The sequence below is a fragment of the Dermacentor silvarum genome, chromosome 1 (assembly GCF_013339745.2).
Source record: "Dermacentor silvarum isolate Dsil-2018 chromosome 1, BIME_Dsil_1.4, whole genome shotgun sequence".
Classification (NCBI taxonomy): Eukaryota; Metazoa; Arthropoda; class Arachnida; order Ixodida; family Ixodidae; genus Dermacentor; species Dermacentor silvarum.
This window is the reverse complement of record NC_051154.1, coordinates 353,914,194-353,935,476: the sequence shown is the minus strand read 5'-3', so window position 1 is coordinate 353,935,476 and position 21,283 is coordinate 353,914,194. Positions and strand designations below refer to the sequence as shown.

The window sequence follows — 21,283 nt, the reverse complement described above, 5'->3', positions numbered from 1 at the left end:
CTGACAACTGTGTAGCGAGTACACACGTTCAGTGCGACAATTGCCCCGTTGCGATGCTAAGGATTCTTCAGCGGTGTTCGCGTTGATCAACTTACTGTCGTATTTTGTTCACTCTGCCTAACGCCGCGATGTCAGCAGTCGGATAGGGACCTCAGGAAATGCTCGCTGCGATAACCGGCGTTATCAAAGTGAATAATCGCGTTGCCGTTACTGTGAGTGAGCTCGCGAAGAGTCTCGTGACGATGGCCTGAACTGTTGAGCCCGGCCACCCCGAAAGACATGACCCTCAAATTCTGCGGTGTTACATTGAGAACGGTGGACGCGCACAATCCCTATCAACCTCGTGCGGATTCATGCATTACACGGTAAACCACTAAAGTTTACGGGACACGTTTTACACGACAAATGTGAACTTTCACTTCTTGTTTATTTATACTAACATCAAAACTACTACAGGACGCAACTTTGAATACGAGGCTATATATGTGTCCAGGCTTCGCATAAATTCAGCTTTTTCGCAAATCACGAGGCCTGCCAGCTTTTCTAGCCGATTGTACATACAGGACGATCATTTGTAAGCTTTACAATTTTTTTTTTAATCGCCTATGGTAGACAACACATTTCCAGTCCTTGAGCTGGATTAGTCAAAGATGTGGACATTACTTGCACGAGAAATTGAAACATAAATTCAACTAATTGTCAAATTTATTAATTACCATCTTCGTTAATGACTTTAGGGCACATATTGCAATTTACGAATTGTAGTCGGCGACTTTGCAAGGCGTATCCACTTAGAATGAACTTCGAGGATGGCACCAATTTCCAGATATTCATTCCCAAAGTGTGCGACGGAATACATGGGCGTTCCAGTTACTTTTGTGCTTCAATGCATAAAAAGAAGCGTTTTGTCAGAAAAGTAAGTGGAACAGTGAATTTTTACTGCAAGTTTAATGGCGCATATCTCGGAAACCGTGCAATCCTTAACATTTATTTCGAGTGGATATGCCGTGCAAGCTCATCAGCTACAATTCGTAAACTGATTACGTACCGTAAGGTAATTAATCAAGAAGTTTATTAGTGTGTTTTATTAATTCGTTAGTGATGTGTGTCGATTTCTTGTGCACGTATTGTCCGCCTCTTTGATGTTGCTATCTGTCATGTTGCTATCAATGTTGCAATGTTGCTATCTGCCGCATGTGATTTTTTGAAAATTCCTGTAAAGTCTATTATGCGTATTACGCAAAATAAGCCTCGAAATTTTAAGCAAGCCACAATTACACCCTTTGTTTCTTTTTTTCTGTTTCTTTTCTATTTTTGCACCCGACCAACATTAAATTAACTACACTTAATGGGCGTTTGAAATCAATAAGTTTTTATAATTTTCCTGGCCTTTAACTACTTACTCGATCGTTCCTGACAAGGGTGTCACGCCTATGTGCGGCTATATGGCCGCCTTTGTTCCGGGTACAACGTCCAGTATATGGACATCTGCAGACAGGGTTAAATCGCTTGGATTCGAGACCACGTTCGGAAGCAGAAATTCTTTGCCGTCCTTGGAGCGGAAAGTGGCGACAGCATTACTGCAGTACCTCAAGTCGACAGGCCGCTGCAGTCATTCACAGACTTTCGCAGTCATTCACAGACGCGAGTGGGCGCACAACTAGTGCCCTTTCTTTCTTTCTCCCTTCTCTCAATTTCCCCTCTCCCCCAGTGTAGGGTAGCAAACGGGACGTGCATCTGGTTAACGTCCCTGCCTTTCCTTTCTCTTTTCTCTCTTTCTCTTTCTCTCAAAAGTTGCAACACTTCGTACTGCCCTGCGCTTGGATCAGGCGAATTATAGACGTTGGTGTGCTCGTGATTCGTTGTCAATGAAAAGTGAAAAAAAAGGGAGATAAAAAAGCTCATGAATGTTTAATTACAAGCGCGTACAGTCTCGCAGTTACCGCTAATAAAACATATTCAAAGCAGAAAAATAATGTGTAAGCCCACCGTAGAATGGCTGGCTCGAAAGGAGCGTCAAACTGGCGCATTCTCTTCGCACGCACGCGCCTGTGTACGTGCGGCTGTCATCCGCAGGTAATTTTCACCTACAGCTGTTAACTATTCTTACATTTGACGAAGATTCTGCGCACAGGAACACGGCCTTAGTTTCCGAGGGTGCGCTGCTATCCTTACGAAGAGGAGAAAGAGGTCGCAGTTTTGCGGGTGAAAGGTGTTTGCTCCTTGCTTGTTGTTTAACCGTCTCCTTCAATAATACAAAACGCTTGTTTTCGCGTCGTAAATAGCGCGAGATGTCTGCCACGCAAACTCTCACTCGGAGCCGCCAGGGCATAAATTGGGCGTGCCTGCTCTCTCCAAACTGGTACGAAGGGGGCCCCTAACCCTTTCTCTCTTGATTCTTTCAAGGTCCCGCTGTTTCTTTTCTTTTTGTTTTTTGTTTTTTGAGCCATCAGCGTTCGACATTTTCTGCATTCCTGAACTATCCGACACGTCATGGAAGATCTTCCTCGCTTTTCACCTGGGCTATATTTCACGTTCCTCGATCGGGCTGTTTTTGCGCCGAGCAGACGCGATTGACTCCCACGTGTGCGCCGGGAATACCGAGCGCCGGATTTGGCAAAAAGTGGCGAAGCGGCAGATAAACGGCGAGGGCTTTAAATCTGTGGCGTCTGACCTCGGGGGACATGTGCGAACCGTCAGATTCTTATCGGTTTTGTGCATTGTTTTTTACGGGCTTTGAAAGCTGGTGAATCGGCACTTCCTCCGAAACAACGAGCATGTCCACGCGTTGGCTCCCTTGTATGCCGCCTGCTCCCTTATATACCATACGGCATAGGCGCAAATTCTTAGAAAGCATGCCACTATCAAGGCCAAATAGAAATAGGCGTGATAGCGTTATATTGCTTCAGGTGGTGCTGTTCAACTGTTGACGGGTCATTTAAAATGCTAGAAAAGTACAGTTGTGTGGGCGCAAATGGCTTTAGAGAGTGAGCGAACATGAAGGCCTGCGTTTGTGCGCGACTTGCAATACGAATTTTGTGGCTGCTGCCGTTACTTGTGAGAAGGCCGCACAACTCTTGCACTGCGTCTCGAATTAAACGCTGTAGGACATTCTCGGCCCGTGGGCAAGTGTCACCCGCGTATTTCATGCTGCGAAAGCGCTGCTAAGGCCGTATTGACCGAAGATGCTAGCCAACCGCGACGTTAGACATATTACTAGCGACGGCGACGAGCTGTAATGACAAAAGGCACTTACGAATGAGAAGCTTAGTGAATTCGGCCCCTGTTTTGTTTTTCCATTTTTCTTTTTTTTTCTATAGGGTCGATGGGCATTAACGAGAATTTGTGAATAGCTTCAATGTGTATATCTGTGCGTGTACGTGGGTATATGGGCTGTTTTTTTTGTGATCACTGCATGTACCATAACTAGCAAAAGATGAAGCGCCAACAGTGACAGCACACTAAGAAGGAACAAAGACAGTCCTGTCTTTGTTCCTTCTTAGTGTGCTGTCACTGTTGGCGCTTCATCTTTTGAAAGCTATGCACCAACTAGCCCCACAACGTGTTTTACTGGAATACCATAACTATCACCTAAAATTTCGAGTAGCATGCATGCCAGACCATTAGCCAAACTGACATCTCGAGCTGCTCATTTAAAATTAACATCTGTTTGTATGCAAGCCGCCACCGCAGCTTGCAGGCCTTTCACTTCTGAGTTTCAAGATATATTATACTCGGTGCCTGTCACATGCCACAAGAAAATGCGAGATTTGATGCATCTGAAACGAAATTGGAAATTTTAGCTATAGGTGGGACCGCTGCTTCTGACGGTACTTCGCGTGCATATCCACGTGCCAATATGGAAAATCCCCAAGTTCGCGCTTCTCTGCAACCTCGCCTGACCAAACCAAGACGGCAAACGTGGTGCTACAATCGACGTGCGGTCTGGTGACATGATTCCTGCCGTCCTCTGGTCCGCGCACGTCCAAGCTTTCTAAACGCGCCCATCTTGTTTTGAGAAATTTAAATGTGTGCGAAAGCTTGCTTACTGAATTCCGCATATAGTATAATACGGCGCTCTATTTTGTACGCTTAAGAATGTTTCCGTCAGGTCATGTTTTGTACAAGCCTATCAAGCGCTCTGAAATTCTCCGTATTTCGCGAGTAACTTTGAAACGCCGGCGCTTCAAAACGGACGCTGGGCTCAGAAGTACTTGACGCATTCATCCCGGATAAACATATCTCGATACATTACGCTTTTATTGCCCTTAGCTACAAGCTGCAGTGGTAATGGTAGAAGAGATGATTTGCTCGAGGCTTCTAGCTGTTCTAAGGCTTTGGTGTCAAGAATAATTCTGAATAAAGAGAAAGGCAACCCGAGAATGCGTAGAGGCTGCCTTACGTATGCTTTGCGTTTTCTTACTGCGCATTCTCGCGGATGCATTGACGTAGTTTATCGTTCCGTGACCTCGCTTATTCGCAACAATTTTCGTATTCGCGTGTGAGGTTCATGCAGTTCGAAAGTCGGAGCTCCGTGTGTATCTCCCTGTTTTAACCTCGCGTCTCTGCCCTGGTCTATCAGAAATAGTCATCAACTTGGCCAAATTTCTATTAAATTGCATTTGGCAGACCTTCGAGGACCGATTGTTTCTTTGAAGTAATAAAGCCGGGAATGCGTTTAAAAGATCGCCTTTTTATGCAGAGTCTGGCGTAAAATTTACCAGAAGCCCTCAGCTATAATATTCATTCCACACGGAAAGTGCATACGTAACCGCGCGCGCGAAAACAAAAGTAGGCGCGTCAGCTGCAGTCTGCTGGCTCCAAAGGCAAGGCCGTATGGCTGCGCCACTGCGTTCTTCTCATTTGGTCACCGCATCCTCGTTTTTCTCATTCATCACGTTATTGTGGAGAGCGCGAACGATTTCACGGCCGCTGGCCCCTGTACTTCCCAGAACGGTCCGGCCCATGAGAGCGCCTTTGCTCACATTTCTACGCATAGGTTTTTTTGTCTATTTACCTTGCATGCGGCCTTAACCAATTCATAATCACATGTTCGACGACCGTCTGGTTTGTGGTTTCTGCAGTGGTTATGTTGCATGCTGAATCGGTTAACCCCGCGACGGGCGGTAGGTAAAGAAATACTGGAAGAGCGCAACGTGTGAGAGTGAAGGAAAGTCAGGGCCGTTAACCACTATTGAGGCTGGTTTGCGGCCCCACGCATTAACTGATGAGGTGTATTCACGAAAGTCTACGGAGAAGACGTTGCGTGCATTGAGCAGAATGGAGGGAGATTAATATTATGCCAAGCGCCGGTACCTTTTTTTCCGCTGCCGAAAGGCATGATTCGCGTGAGACGCAATTTTTCTCATCACCCTGCCTGTGCTAAGGTGGACAAAGTTAATTTTAACATTGCGCCTTCAGTCGAAAGGCGGCGTTGCTTCACGAACATAGTTTCAGCAATTTATTTATTTATTTATTTATTTATTTATTATATGACCTCATTGTACATTATGTAAATAGTTTCCTTCCTCCTAGTCTATCCTCTCTCACCTTTCACCCTCCCCCTCAACCCCACGCCAGTGCTGACCACGGTTCAAGTGCCAGCAGATGCAGCTAGACAGTTATATAGTGGGGTCGGCAGTTTTTTTTCCTTTGTTTTCGTTTCCTTCATGTTATTTCAAAAAAAAAAAAAAACTACTCTACGGGCCACGCCGTGTAGACTTGCCTACCGTTCTAGGGTAGTTATGCTGACAGCTTGGTGTCCAGTGCATCCGTGGTACTTTATCCTGGTTCTTAGCATGCTGGTATGTGATGTTTAAACAATCCGATGCTTAATTTGAGGAGTATATAGGTCAATATCTACTCCATGTCGCTCTCTGAAGATGCTAATGAAAGGCGGTAACAACGGTTCATATACCGTTTGATTTAGATAACGGGAAGTGTCTCTAGATAACGGCGCGCAAGGGTTCTGGAGGGCGCGCACTCGCCTGGTTTCTCTGAGGACATTTCAGGCGATTAACCGATTGAAGTAGTCTGCCTCTATTGATAGATTATTTGTTTACTGGGAAGTTTAATTCTTGTCTGTCCTTGTTGCGTAAGTGGTATTGCTATGGTGACTTTAACTTACCATATCAATTAAAGCAGCTGTATTTTCTAAGAGCCATTCTTGGCACACATTGATTGCTTTTGTCTCTCGCAGAATTGCTACACGCATCAACGCGCCCGCTTTTCGGAAATTGCTGGGACAATTTTAAATTCTGTTATCGTGCCGGCAGAAACCTGCTGCTTTTTGCGATGCTACGTCGCACAGTTCCACTAAACCTCAGAATGACGTTTCGCTTACGGATCAGAAGCTCGTTAAATTCGGCCGTTCGAAATTCGTGCCTTAACTTCTCGCCCAGAGGCCGGCCGTTCGTTCGTCGCTGCTATTGTGGGGGTTGCCTAGGGAAAACTTGTCCCGGATTCCTACTGGGGGGGGGGGGGGGGGCTCGAACGGTTCACGTGTTGACTTGCCTAGATGCGACTATTGTGTGTGCATACCTGCGTGTTTGTGCGTGCGTGTTTTCGAAGCGAGGGAGGGACACGAGGACGCGCAAGTGGCCGGCCGGCGACCAAACAACTTCAACAGAATTCCCTGCTTTTTAGTACTCTCTCGGTCACTCGAACGGCCGAGCGTCGTCGCCACAAAGAGGGCTTCCGCTCGCAGTCGGCGGGGGAGCAAAGAGGCGCACAGGGGGGAAGCTGCTCCGAATAGTGCGGGATACCCTGCTTACGCACGCAGAGTGTGGGTTTGTGGTGTGGGGCCTGGGCCGCGGGGTAGCGTCATTCAGAAAGAACGTTGCCGTTTCTTTCACCTTCCTTCATTCTTCCTCCGATGGAGGACGGTTCCCTTTCTCTCCCCATCCCCCCTTCTATTTTTTTTTCTCTTCTCCTTGGTTGCCCATACGCCCGGACGACGTGGCGCCCTTTTCACATAGAAAAAAAAAAAACAAGAGAAAAAAGCGTTAAGGTTGGGGAAAACGTGTCGCGCAGGCTCGTAGACAACGTAAACAACCCATGCGAAAATTGACTTGTTCTTGTTTCTTTTCTGCTTCCTTTTTTTCCATTCGTCTCGGCACTTCGCTTCACTTCTTTTTTTTCGATCGAGAACAGTTTCGTTCCGCACTCCGCTCGTCGGTCTCGGCCGCTTTGTTCCTTTTCATTTTTTCTTATCCGTCCTGGCCCTCCTCCCCCGCTGCATGGGTCGCTGGGGATGACAGCGTCTGCGGGAGGCTTGCATGGACGCTTCGATGCGGGAATACCGGGAAGCGAGCCAGCGTACGAACCAGACCGGTCGAAGACCTCCGGGTGACCCGAGTTTGAGAACCATTCAGGAGGTCGGCGGCGTTTGGTGTTGCCACTACTGGGGGTCAGCAGGAGCTCCTGTGGGAATAGCCCACCCGGAATGCACGTAAAAAAAGAAAGAAAAAAAAAAGAACGCGCAGTGAAAGGCAAAAGAGGAGAAAACGAAACCTTCGAGGGGTCACTACAAATGGATGGTCCGTTCCTCGGCCGCCGGACTGTGCTGCTGACAGGCGCTGGCGTTGCTTCTTTCATTGTAACCACGCATTCCTGACTTACGCGCGCTCTACCGAGCGCTGCACGCAGTGGAGCAGTTTGCGAAACGCGAGAAAAAGAAAGCAACAAGGACGAAAAAATAAAGACAGCGCATGCGTAGAACTGTGCCGTGACCACACCTCGTGACGACGCTCTATGGGGCCGCATTCTATAACGTGAGAAACGCGTGTCCGAAACGTGAGAACCGATGACGTTGCGCGAATGTGCGCGCCATAATAATTCGGGGATTTTCAATTTAGCGTCGCTTTGCGTAAACGCGAACTTTGGGGCCCTGTAATGACGGAGAAGCAAGGAAAAGCTGAGAGGTTAACCAGACGCACGTCTGATTTAGTACCCTGCACAGAAGAAGAGAGAGAAAGACGATAAGAGGAAGAAAGAAGAGGAGAGAGAGATAGAGAAGTGGCGGCGCGCAGATACGCACCGAGTGTATAAACGGTCGCATAGAGGTGTGATCGAACTAAGTGGTTCGTTGTGAGAGAGGAAGGTTGGCGTTATCTTCTGCAGCCCTTGAGGGAGCACGGCTCACCCCCAAGTGATCGAAGACGCTTACAGACACCCTGTATCTGCTATTGTGGGTGTCAACTCACTATCCTTTTTCTTTATTTCAGTCCCTCATCCCCCATCCCCCGCACAGGGTAGCCAACCGTCTGGTTAACTTCCACACTATTCTATGTTTATTTTTTCTCTCGCACTGTCTCTGTGTGTCTCTTTGTGCGGTCTCTTTTATGTGTATTGTTAAGCGTGTCTTTGTTTTGTCTTTTGTATTTCTGTGCCTTGACTATTTTTTAACGGTTCGCTACTTCCCCCCATTTTCAGCCACGAGACCACTTAGGTGCTTACCGTAAGGCCAGACAAACCATGCCCTGTGGCCTGAGTGTACGCAGTGTCATGGCCTCGACATATTTAGAAGACCTTCTCGCAACGTGAATTCTTCAAAACCTCCTTTTACGCTCATTGTTGTCTGCCAAAAATTTTAATTCTTGGATATGACGGCACTTGGAAGATGGGAAGGCTGTAATGGCGGCATGTTGCTTTTTCTGTAATTGTATTTACGTAATTTTTGTTGTTTTATTTTTCATTCATAACGTCTGGAGCAGCAAGCAAGGCGTATAGCTGCGAGCTAAGGTCTCCAACTAAATTCTTTCTCTCAGTTTACGATACAGCTAATGTCGGCCGGTTTAATTTTCATTTTTGACGTCATTTGGGCTTTCTAAGGGTTTCAACGTGGCCACCATGTGTAAGTTTGTAAAACTACCTATAGAAAGAAAGTTAAGTAAGACTGCGCAAACAGAAACACGGACTAGAAAGAAATAACCAACGGGACAGGTTTCTTTCTTTATAATTCGTGTGTCTGTTTGCGCTGTGTTACTTAAGACAAAGCTACACCAACTCATCCAAATGTAGGTTTCGTTATACCCGAACAAAGAAAAAAAAACAAGAAAAAAATCTGTAGGGAAATAAAAATGAGTCGGACATGGTCAGCAACGCGTGTCCCTTTCAAAGTCCATCATGTTTGAACGCGTTCTGGTATACTTCATTTACCTGGCTATATCACCTTGGCAAGAACGAAGCGCTCGTTTGCATCGTCCCAAGTACGGTGGTGTTTTATGAGATTGTCCTGCCTTTCCAAAGACTTGTGTAGTAAAGAAAAAGTAAAGAGTGGCTGTAGAAGCTCTGAGCACTTGTTCTGCGCAGTGTTCGACAGTACGGCCAAACCCGAGAGCGGTGTGCTGACCGGAGGCCTGACCTTCCTGGGCTACTACTCGGAGTGCATCGCAGCGCTACAGCCAGGACGCCGCACGGCCACCGCCAACGAGTCACAAGTACCGCCATTCACCAGCACCTACTGCCTGGCCACCGTCAGCTTCGCAAACGCCCAGCGGTGGCCGCCCAAGGTGCGCGTCTTCGTACTGACAGTGTCGATGTCCAAGTAACTGAGTGGTCGTCTTCGACCCTGCGGAGTAGCCGTCGGCGCTCCTTGCGCCGCAAAGGCTAACTGATGAGAGGTGAAAAAAAAACAGCTAAAAATACAACCAACGCAACAAAAAAAGACGAAAGGATTCGTGTTTGTGCTTGTGCACGCTGTGTGTTTCGCTAGTTTTGACCTCCAGTCGTGCAGCAACTGGCCCAGCGCGCGACCTTGTTGGTTCAGCGTTTAGATTCGCCCTCACGGGTACGCTTCGTTTGCATGAAATCAACGCGACCGGGTCGAGTCAAAAGTCGAGTTGACCCAGTCTGACCTGACAGCGTTTGACATGCATCTTGGGGGAGTCACCCAAGAGGGTTGGGCGAGTCAACACGCCCCGTGAAGGTGGGCTGACTGAACTCGCCTCAACGCTCCCACGGCCCGACCCGACGCGCGTGCATTTCCAAGAACCCGATGGCAGGTTTTCAACCCTGCAAGCCAATTCGGCCCGGCATTATCGAGTTCATGGAAACGTATCTATTCTACTTGGCGAACGGTACTTCACATTTAACCGCATGGCGTTGCTGCCGGACTATGTAATCTGCGTATAAGGATGAATTACGCCGCTATTTGCATAATTAAAAATCAAATAAAAACGTATCGATCTAACAAGAGCCTACTTGATTTTTCTTCTTTTTTTATAAACAGCTTGTCTTAGCAACATCTTGGTGAGGGCTGGTTGGTTCATCTTCGGAACTATACTCAAACAGCGCGACTGTTACAAGATCACACAGATACAGAAATAGCACAGAACAAGCGCTGAACAAGCGTTCCAGCTACGAACTGCTGCCCTGACAGGCAGTTCGTAGCTGGAACAGGGGAAGCCGTCATATGTGGTTCAACGATCACGACAGTCAGTTGTCGGCGTCGTGAAGTGAACGCGTGTGCGTTGATGACGAATAAATGTAATGACATGAATACTCATACCCAGCATGAAAACAGAGCTGAAAAATTGGAAGGAAACACGAACGTATTTTCATTTAATGCGGCTTTTGCGCTTTATCAATAACTGCCGAAATGATTGTATTTCTGGGGCCCACATTGCACCGAAGTCGTCTCAGAATTGCCACACCCGAACGCTGTTCTATGTATAATAAGCAGGTGTACGCAATCGGCGCTTACTATTGCGTGAGCAATCGGAATATAGAAATAAATAAAAGAGTTACGTGTGTCAATTTTTTCCCAAGAAGCTCATTGACCAGCCTACGCATACGAAAGTTTCCTTAAGGATGGCGTAAGAAACCGCAGTAATAGTCGTTCAGCGTTTCTTGGTTGCTGCTGTTAGATGGAAATGGTGGGGCATTTCCTGCTCCCCTCTTCGATTTTTTTCTTCGTCTACACTGGCTTCGGGCTTCTTTATTTCGCCCCACTTATAGCAGTATCTCCGCGCAATCCTCTTTCTTCTCCTTTTCTCCCTCGCCCTCTTCTACCGCCATTTTCCTATCCTTTTTCAAGTTTGCTGCCTTTGACTTTCCGTCTTCGTTCAAGGAGACCTGGTGTGTGCGGCCGCGAAAGCGGGCAGCGCTATCTTTCCATTTTTCTTCCATCTTTCAACGAGGTCCGGCTTCTCCTAATAGCTGGGCGCTTTAGGTGCAGCTTGCTTTAGGGGTGGTGCTTGACGTTTTCCTCTATACAACCCTTTATGTGACATACACATCCTGCTACTCCTATGCAGGAAATTGTGATCGGAATTTGTACGACGTGTGTCTGTAATAAATTTAATGCTGCACTAAGCAAATTCCATTCAGTAGTTGTGAGCAGTGAGGAGGTCGGAGTGAGTACCTCTGTAGCGCAAAAAAATAAATAAATAAAAACTGGAGCATCTAGGTAAATTCAAACTATTTCTGCATGTTTTATGACGTTAGAATGTTTGCACGCAGATAATGTTGGCTTATGAGGCATGAGAAGCAGGATCTCTAAGAAGCACTATAAAAAATTTTCGGCATAACGACAAATTCTTTATTATGCGTGGCATTTGCGTAAATTGTGAAGGCAAATGTATCTAGCAACGCGTGACCATATTTCAAGAATTCACTCTCTCTTCATACTTTCATTATTCTCGAAAACGATAGCCTTGCGGTATGAGAAGGCAGAGCCAACACGCCTTGAAGCGTCTGTTTCACGTGGCGATTTCTATATTTGGTAATTGATTCGTTAATATGCTTATTAAGACCGGCATAGTTGTGCGTGAAAATGGCGGTAGTTTAGGCGTTTGCACCTTCATTAGTTACCCGCTTTCACTGATAGCGTTTCAACTGCTGCCAAGAACCCTATTTCGGTGCCCGTCCCACACGATCGTATTGGGATGAAGGGCGTCAATAAAGCGAGGCACCCGACGTTAGCGATGTAGTGTTAAGACCGACTTGCGCTCAATTCGCACGGCCTTCCGCACGCGTGCGGAAGCGAGGAAAGCTGCACATATCGCACGCAGGTTCACAAATTTCGGTTTTCACTGCTTTTGGCGACGTCGTGTAAGCCGAAATTTAGTCGAAAAAGTCGGCCCTTAAGTGCCCCCAAAAAATCAGCAAGCGCTTTTGCTCGGGTCACCGTGAACCAGTATTGCGGGCTCTGGCCGGAGAGAGAGAGAGAGAGAGAAAGGTAAAGGAAAGACAGGGAGGTTAACCAGAGGTTATCTCCGGTTGGCTACCCTGTACCGGGGGAGGGGTAAAGGGATGCGAAAGGAGAGAGAGAGAAAATAAGTGAAAATAAAGAATAAACAAAAAGGAAGGAAACAAGAAAATCACACACGCACACAAAACAGAACTGTTTCTGTGGGCACTGTCATGAAGTCATAGTCTGAACGTTCCGTCCTAAGTAACACAATGCAGAGTCACAATTTGTCACTGAGTCCGGTGTCTTTCAAGCAACGCAGCAGTGCCTTCAGGGCGGCTCGCGCCGTTGTTTGTGTAGGCCAGTTTCCAAGGATGTTCCTTTCTGTTATTGGGCGTTTGTCCAGTTGATATATTGTCGCTGAGAGAGCTGCTCTCTGCGGGTTGAAACAAGGGCACTCACAAAGAAGGTGTGCGATTGTTTCGTTGCACCCGCAGGATTCACAAAGTGGGCTATTGGCCATTCCGATACGAAAGGAGTACGCATTTGAAAATGCTACTCGATCCAAGCCATAGACGGATTAGAAGTGTGTAGTCCCTTCGTGGAAGGTCGAATGGAATACGAAGCTGTAAATTAGGGTCCAGGGCATGAAGGCGTGCACTTGTGAAATCGGAGGAGTTCCATTGCATCAATGTTAGCTCACGCGCAAGCGCGGAAAGTTTTTTCGCTGCGTCGGCTCTCGAAAGAGGAATGGCAACGCAGTTGACACCGTCATGGGCAGATCGGGCCGCTGCGTCCGCTCGATCATTGCCATGTATGCCACAGTGACTAGGCAAGCACTGATATATTATATTGTGCCCTTCATCAACAGCTGTGGTGACTAGGTGCCGATCTTGTGCTGACATATGCTGTAAAAGCCTCATATTTCGAGCTTTCATTTATTCCGGCCTTTCTTGACATCATCATCATCATCCTGTATTTATGCCCACTGCAGGACGAAGGCCTCTCCCTGTAATCTCCAATTGCCCCTGTCTGGCGCTAGCTGATTCCAACTTGTGCCTGCAAATTTCCTGACTTCACCAGCCCACCTTTCTTGACATAATCCCTGTAAAAAACTAGGCTCACTGACAGCTTCTGGCGGCCGCAATCACGCCGCGCTGAGGTCATACACATGCCGCGTAAAAAACAAAACAAAACAAGGAAAAATACAAAAAAGACCCGCGATGCATTGCTATTGTCAATGTTGCTAGGAAACCTAATGACACCCAAAATGACGGACACCCCAAATGTGCCCGAATCGAAAAGCAAGAATCGAAGACTCCGCGCAGGCAGCAGAGGTTATGTTGCTGCAGCGCATTCGCTTCTTTTCATGCTTATTCCTTTTCGTCGCTATCGTTATAAAAGCGCGATATTTTCTTTCGCGCGCAGGGTTTTCCAGAGTACTTGTGGAATGAGCTCCACGGCAACAGCATGCGGTTCGGACTCTGCGTACCATCCACCTGCGGAGAGAAGGAGATCACGGAGCTGGCCGCCGAGTGTAAGTGTCACATCCTGGATGATGAGTATCACGATAGCAATACGTAATATATGGGGAGCCTTACGACCGAATCTGCTACAGCTGCGTTATTTAAGAGTCCACATCAAAGGGTTCCGAGTTCATATGGAAACTGACTTAATAAAGATATCCTGTCAGGGAAATTAAAATTATGTCACACCAGCTGGATTATTTGAATGAGCAGACACTAGTTGCACGATAAACTGCGAATTGATATTTGCTAATTTACAAAATTTACTAATTAACTTTGTAATTTGCCAACTTAGAGCGCGTCTCTCAAATTTGAAACTGAAGCCGACGAGTGATGAAGTATTAGGCAATTAGCAGGAATCACTTGCTTAACACCAGTTTCACGAATATACGTTCGCAAAACCTGTGAAGAAATGTCTTAATGTAACGGTTAACACTTATCACCACTCCATCACTCACTTTTCGAAAGGCAGACGAAAGCTTCGCTTCAAGTAATTAATTTGTCTATTTTGATATATAATATAATGTTGAGAGGCTGGCCAATTATATAATTTGTGAAGCTTCCGTAGCCGCCGGCTTAGTCACGAGGCTTCCACATGGTCAGAAAAAGGTCATTGGACGCCTTTACTGAACACTACCCTGGCGCGAGTATAGGTTGTTTCGTAATAAAAATGCAGAATACATACTTTGTGAATACATTCTCTGTTGGGTAGGTGATCTGCAGGGTTATTCCGTAAGTGTAGCCGGCACACGCTCTTTAGCTCAGCAGAAATGCGGATGAATAGAGAAACGATGTCCCCGCTGTGTAGCGTTTTGTATTAATGAATTGTAAAACTGGAAAAGAGAAAGTGGGCTGCAACTGTCCAACCTGGAAAATAAACTTATACTTATACTTCATTTTCTTTTCAGTCGTTCAGGCATTCGACCGAGGCGTAAACGCGACCTCTACGGCCTGCTCGCCCAGCCAGGAGCCCTACATTTCCAACGTTCCAGCGCTTTCAGTCACGTAAGGACACTTGTCTGCAGCCGCATATCTCAGTAATTGTCATTATGATGAAGTTTTTTTTTTGTTCATGCAATGACGTTTAGCTACGTGGTTGCCCGATATCATCCGCATGCGCGGCTTGAAATGCTTCAGTACTTGAAAATCACACTGCGGATGACGCTGCCCGATAGGCCCACGACGGTGCCCATGTTATATCAATACCACTGTCGAGAATTAATGCAGCCACAAGGCTTCGCTCCCTCGCACGCGAGCTTACGCAGACCCTGTGGAACACGAGTGAATTCACCAACGCATGTCTCCACAGATTAGATCCGCGTCTGCAACTCAGTCTTCCACCAGGGTTACCACGAGCGGAAGCAACGCTTCTGTGCCGCCTGTGGCTCGGTGGGTCATTCACGAACGTCTATTCTATTCGCATTGGAAAGGCCGACAGCCCTGCTTGCGACCACTGTGGCTGCGAGGAGACGATCAAGCATCTCCTCTGTGACTATCCCAGTTTCAATGTGGCAAGAAAAGTGCTCGCGACCGCGCTCGAAAAACTGGACGATCGCCCCTTGACAGAGGAAGAGGTTCTAGGACACTGGTCCAGACGTGTTTCGGCACTCAAGGCCTTAAGTGCTTTGCTCAAGTGCCTAAGGGCTTGTGAATTGTGCGACCGACATTGAAAGTTGTAGCGCGGAGGGTCGCGTTATTGTGCGAACTTTTCTCACGTTAATATTTTTAATTTGTCTCTTCGATCACATTTTATTCCTTTTACCCATCCCCAGCACAGGGTAGCCAGCTGGTACTTACACTGACTAACCTCCCTGTCTTTCCTTCCCTTTTCTCTCTCTCAGTACTTGGTAACCGTTACATGTTTCTAAGCTCCTGCGGTTTGCTTTGTGGCTTCGCACCTTGTACGAAATGCGCATTTGAACGAACGAACGAACGAACGAACTTACGTATGCATTAACGGCAAGAATGCACGAAAAAAAAAAAAAGTCACAGGCCTGCGCGGCACACGCAGCACAGTCACAGCGTAAGCTGGTGGAGCGGCTTGAGAGTAGCAATTTCGGCACCACGCACAACAGGGTCTTCGCGCCAAAGTCTCTTCGCCTCGTTTTGACGAGAGCGATCTCAACTTTCCGCCAGGCGTCGACGGCGAGCTGCGGTTTCCGCGCCTCGTCTGAATCGCATCTCGTCGTCTGCGCCTGTGCACGCGGCTTTTGCAGGCGCCTTAACTAGATGGCGCCACCATACTGGCGTATGCTCAGGTCGTCTGCGCCTGCGCGCCTGCCTAGGGCGCGTTTATAGGGCATTTTTCTGACGCTGATAGCAGGCGCTTGCGGGGCTCAGTGGTAAAGTATCCGACTCCCAGGCCGCGGGCCTGGGTTCGATGCCGGTGGAGACCGGGTACTTTTTTTTCGCATTTCGGGCGATAGCGGTTACGCGGTGGCGGCGGCGGCGGCGGAACAACGCGAGCCCATATCAGCTTACGCTGTAAAACTTACAAAAGTAGGCACAAACCAATGAAAGATAACTCCCATTTTGTATACCTGTTATTTTGGGGCTTCTGACACTCACTGTGAACCCATGCAGCGAAGTACTGAGCAAGGCGCCCATGATCGAATAATCGCACATCTCGAACTTAAATGTTTCCTTTCATATTCAGCGCGCGCCCCTGTTCTTAAACGTGTTTAAAATGTCGACATGATGTTCCGGATTTTTTTGTTTCGACGTGGTTCCGACTCAAAGAACCACCACGAATGCCCAGTGGCCATGGAGTTAAGGTACCGAGCACGATGTTGCCGGTTCGATCGCGGCCGCATTGAGTGGGTGCGGAATGCAAAAGCGCTCTTTATACCTATATTTAGGTGCCCGTATAAAGAACCCCAGGTAATCAAAATTAACCCACTGCCGCGTGCCTCACATTCCGATCATGGTTTTGGCAGAAATTAGTTTTTTAATTAACATGCTGTTTCGTCGCTTTGCTCACTTTAGTGGAATTGCCCATGAGTATCGAAGAAATTAAAAATTCTGAGGTTTTACGTGCCAAAACCAAGATACGATTATGAGGCGCGCTGTAGGTGTGGGACTCCGGATTAATTTTGACCACCTGGGGTTCTTTATGCACTCACCCAATGCACGGTACACGAGCATTTTTGCATTTCGCCCATATCTAAAGGCGGCCGTAACGACCGGGATTCGAACCCACGCCCTCGGGCCTCGCGGCGCAATGCCAGAGCCACTACGTCATCACGGCGGGTAAGCGAACAAATTTCGCTGTTCATCACTGTTCTTGACCAACTGAAATTGTCATTTTATATCCAATATCATTTGCCTGTTTTTGGATACTAGGCGATCATTCGTCGCTGAAACACCCCGTATACATTTTAATTCGGTATCGTGCCTCATAGCATAAACTGCCAAGTCAGACACGAATGTACTACTTACGAACGTGTTAGAAGTGCATGCCCAGTGAAGGGCTCTTAAGAATTCATCTGTGCAGTTCGATAATTTTTTGGCTTCGCATCTATAGTTGACGTATTTGCAGGCAGGTACAAGCAGGGAATGTTTCTCTGTCGCGTAGACATTCATTTCTGGACTCGTGAGCAACCAGCTTTCTGCGGCTTCCAACTGCATGACTCTCCTACGTTCCGGCGTCAATGGGCGCACGACTGGCTTTGGCAGGCCCTAAAATGTTTCTGTACATTACTCAATTATTATTATTATTATTATTATTATTATTATTATTATTATTTAAAAATGCAGAATAGCGTGCTCGATGTTGGCGACTGCCCCTCTCGTATTAATTGGCTATTGTCACGACTATCTCGTTTCTCACAGCAATGCACCTGCGCCGTCTCCTTCTTTTTAAACGTCCAGTGAGTTCACTTCCTCCTCCTCCTCATACTACTACTACTACTACTACTACAAATGCTGCTGCTGCTATTACTTTAGTCGATCACCTCATACTTCCACTTTTCCACCTAGACAGGTGCTGCAGCAAAGCCATGAAACAGAGCTCTAGAGTTGACTTCTCCTTTCGACAAGTGGTGCAGAATTGTTCTTGCTTTGATTTATTGCGCGAACCGAGGTGTCGAGTGGTTTCGTGATAGCTGATCTCTGACTGACCGGCGGTGCCTCAAAGGTCATGTAAGGCAGTATAAAAGCTGTACTATGATAAATATGAACCTCTAATAGTGCACGGCAATCTTGCTTCATTGTCGCCACAGGCGCGCACTTACGATCGGAGTAAATCTTGGTTGCTGTCTCTACAGCGATTAATGCGTTGCCCTAGCGATGCTAACCCAGTAATGCCAAATCTATGATACGTGGGACGCTAAACTTAAGTGGCGGTAAACGTACGCTGGAGTGACGCTTCAGCTGTGGATAGTTCAACAAGCCGCTTACTAATTAGTTCCTATACATATAAAGTTTTGATTCATGTATTATTTTATTGTTTCTTTACAAATTTACTCTGAATGGCCAGAAATGAATGTAAATACTTTGTTTCAATTTTTTATGTGGAATTGTATTTGAACATTATTACAGGATTGAACAAGCACTCGAAGATGCTACAAGATTCTGTTATATATGGATGAAGTGAAATATCGCCGATGCTGGCTTGGCTATCACATGTACACGTGATCTTCTCAGCAGAAACCCATTCGGTTGTGCGTGTCCACCTGTGTTGCAGGTGCGTCCTCCTGTTGTTCGTTGCCATGGTGTTCGTGGGCACGGCGTATGATGTGGCGCGGTCCTTTCGCTCGTCCCACAAGAAGCCTTCGTCCTCTCGAAGCGTGGACACCACCATGGCTTCCAACGAAGGCCTTGTCAGCGGAGGATCCATGGGGGACGGCGGTAGGAAATGTTCTACGCCGAGGAGTTTGGCACTTCTGGCGCCTGCTAGGAGTTGTACGTAGATCGTGTTACACGACGCACGTCCCGTGCAAAGTGCAACGGCGTGTGCGCGCAGCAACAACTGTCGTAGTTTTCAGCCTTTGTAACGAAGTATTACTCACATTAATTAGGAGCAAGGTTATAACTTAAACATGTTTTGGCAGTTTTTGTTTTCTTCTTTTTGACATAAAAATGCTCTTGGCTTTTTTTTATTATTGGAACGGATAATGTAATGTAAAGCAGCGGCTGATGCCGATACTTGCCGCTGTAGCTGTGGGCAGTCTGCGCGCTAATTCGGGTAATTACATTCAATTAACTGAACAGTAAAGACTGACGAAATCGATCGCATGAACGATATACCCTGCGGAAATTTGCTGCTCGGGGTGCTAACGCGCTATAGCTTTGAACGCCGCAGCGTTGTCGATATACACTTTGTGTAGTCGGCTGCTCAAGAAAAATGCTGATTTATATGAACCACTTTCTCCTCCAGGAATGTCGCCAGGGCAGTGCGAGAAAGCTCACGCTGCCCTGATGACACTCCTGGAGTAGACTGGCCTGGCGGAGCACATCACAAGACAGCTTGACTGTACAACATGCGTTATTGGCACTCGTTTTGTATATTTTTATTTATATTTTAGTATATAATATGTCTATAGCCCTTATATGCTAGTTTCTTTATTAGTCCTATTTAACATTTGTATATATCCTTTACTGTCGTCTGTCTGTCTGTCTGTCTTTTCTTTCCTCCTCTGTCATCTTTCCTTGGACACGGGACAGTTTAGGTGTTCACCGACAGGTGAGACGGTTACGAACTCCGCGTTCTATCCTCACTTTTTCCTTCTTTTGGACAACAACAACAAATAAGCAAAGGTAGCACTTCCTGGCGTTTTTCAGCGTACATTTAATCATTCCGTGAATCATTGAAAGATATATGAACAGATTGATCGAATAAACGAAGAAAAACTCTGCTTGATTTCTTGCCTCCTGATGTATGTTTTGCCTCATTCGCTTACAGGGAGCACCTTCAACCGCGCACTTCTCGCTTTCTCCGTGCTCGCGAATGGGGCCAAGATGTTCAACACGAGCGGAACGAAGGAGTTCATCCAGGTGATCCATGGACTGCGTTTCTTCAGCATGGCCTGGATCATCTTGGGCCACTCGTTCTCCTTTTCCAAGCAGTGGGTCACCTATCGTAAGCGCACTCCACCTTTTTCTTCCACCTCCGCACATACTCTCAAGCTCTCTCTGGTTTAGTCACGATATATGCGAGCTTAACGTTGACCAAATTCAGTGCGGGCTCGGCAAATGTGTATTGCGCGGCCGAAGCGGTGTAGCCACACTGGACATAGGGCTCGTGGCTCTTTCTTTTCAGGGAATATGGACGACCTGCTAGTCATTCACAAGGACATCATAACTCAAGGCCTCGCCAATGGTACCGTGACTGTGGATACGTTTTTCTTCATAAGGTAAGCCAGTGGCTAGCGCGAAAACATTTTCTGGTAATAAATGTTTCAAGGAGCATGCACCACATGAAGTAGACAGAATAAAGTGGCTTAATTGAGCTCGTCATGAACAAAATTGCGTGAAAACGCCGCACATCGTAGAGAAGGGTCCGAATATTTCGTGGCGAAATCGAATGCTCTCAAAATCTCTAGCTATAGATTTGATCTTTTCACGACCACTTAGCGCAGCAAATCATGGAATCAAAACCCAATTATCCCCTAACGTGTGAATTACACAAATTTGACAGCAACAACTTTCTGTCTACTGTACAGTGTCCTTTTGTGGTTTAATGTCTCAAAGTAACACAGTCACTGGAGCTATGAGAAACACCATGTAGTGGAGGGCTCCAGATGAACTATGACCACCTGTGGTTCTTTACCACGTATCTAAATCTAACTACACGGGCATTTTTTTTTTTGCATTTCGCGCCTATCGTAAGAAGCAGCATCTTGTGACGCTGAGTTCAACTAGAGCGCACAAAACTAAAGGTACATTCGACTGGTCGCTTTCGAGCGCTCTGCAGAGTTCTAATGGTGCGGTTTACATTCGGCTGGTCTAAATAGAGCGCTCGGAACACATTCGCCTGGTTCATTCACCAGAGCGCTTGAAGGCGCCGTCACATTCGAGCTGTGAGAGCAACCGAGATCCGACGGAAACACGATCACGTGACTACTCCGATTGCTCTGGGAGCAGCTGGAACGTTCGGCTGCGGCAGTATATATATGACTGCAACCTCGAGAAGGCTCCGCATCGCTGCATACCGAGTTGGAGGATGGTAGGAACTAGTTAAATGTGCATAAAATTGTAATTACAAATGTCCCACTTAGCTGCTGATCCATAGGTTCCTTGAGCAACAATCACTGAAGCAATAAAATTAATCTTTTTTTCTTTTTCTTTCTCCCTGTGGGTGACAATGCACATGTAGTACGTAACCGTTCCTAACTCGTTGTGGCTACCAGTGCTGCTGCCATCCAGTGTCCCGGTATTCCATAAGCAGGAATAGGCAGGCTAAAGCTCTCTATTGCCATATACAACTGGTTTAGGCAAGGAGAGTGCGCGCATTTGTTTGTTGCTTGAGGAGGTTTAAATAAATATGTGCTTAATTCTCCAACGTTAAAAAGAAATCATAGCTTACTTAGTGATACACCCGTGAAATGAATACTTTGAAGCGGGTTTCGCGGGGTCCTTATTCACGGCCCGTATTCAAAAAGCTTGTCTTATGTGAATGCAGTAC

The 21,283-nt window shown here is 46.8% G+C and overlaps 1 protein-coding gene across 3 annotated transcripts in view; it reads left to right on the top strand.

Annotated features, from left to right (window-relative positions):
* The window catches only part of LOC119437427 (nose resistant to fluoxetine protein 6), an 83,664-nt gene that overhangs the window by 40,012 nt on the left and 22,369 nt on the right, over positions 1-21,283 (top strand). For 2 of the 3 annotated variants that reach the window (XR_007465042.1, XM_049660525.1), the window contains exons 3-8: positions 9,313-9,512; positions 13,562-13,670; positions 14,568-14,664; positions 18,344-18,561; positions 19,562-19,738; positions 19,919-20,012. Coding sequence is in view for 2 of the 3 variants with exons in the window: in XM_049660525.1 (XP_049516482.1) it covers positions 9,313-9,512; positions 13,562-13,670; positions 14,568-14,664; positions 18,344-18,561; positions 19,562-19,738; positions 19,919-20,012 (895 nt within the window). In the remaining variant the exon portion in view is untranslated. The remainder of the gene's footprint in view (positions 1-9,312; positions 9,513-13,561; positions 13,671-14,567; positions 14,665-18,343; positions 18,562-19,561; positions 19,739-19,918; positions 20,013-21,283) is intronic. The other variant, XM_037704457.2, reaches the window with a different exon arrangement.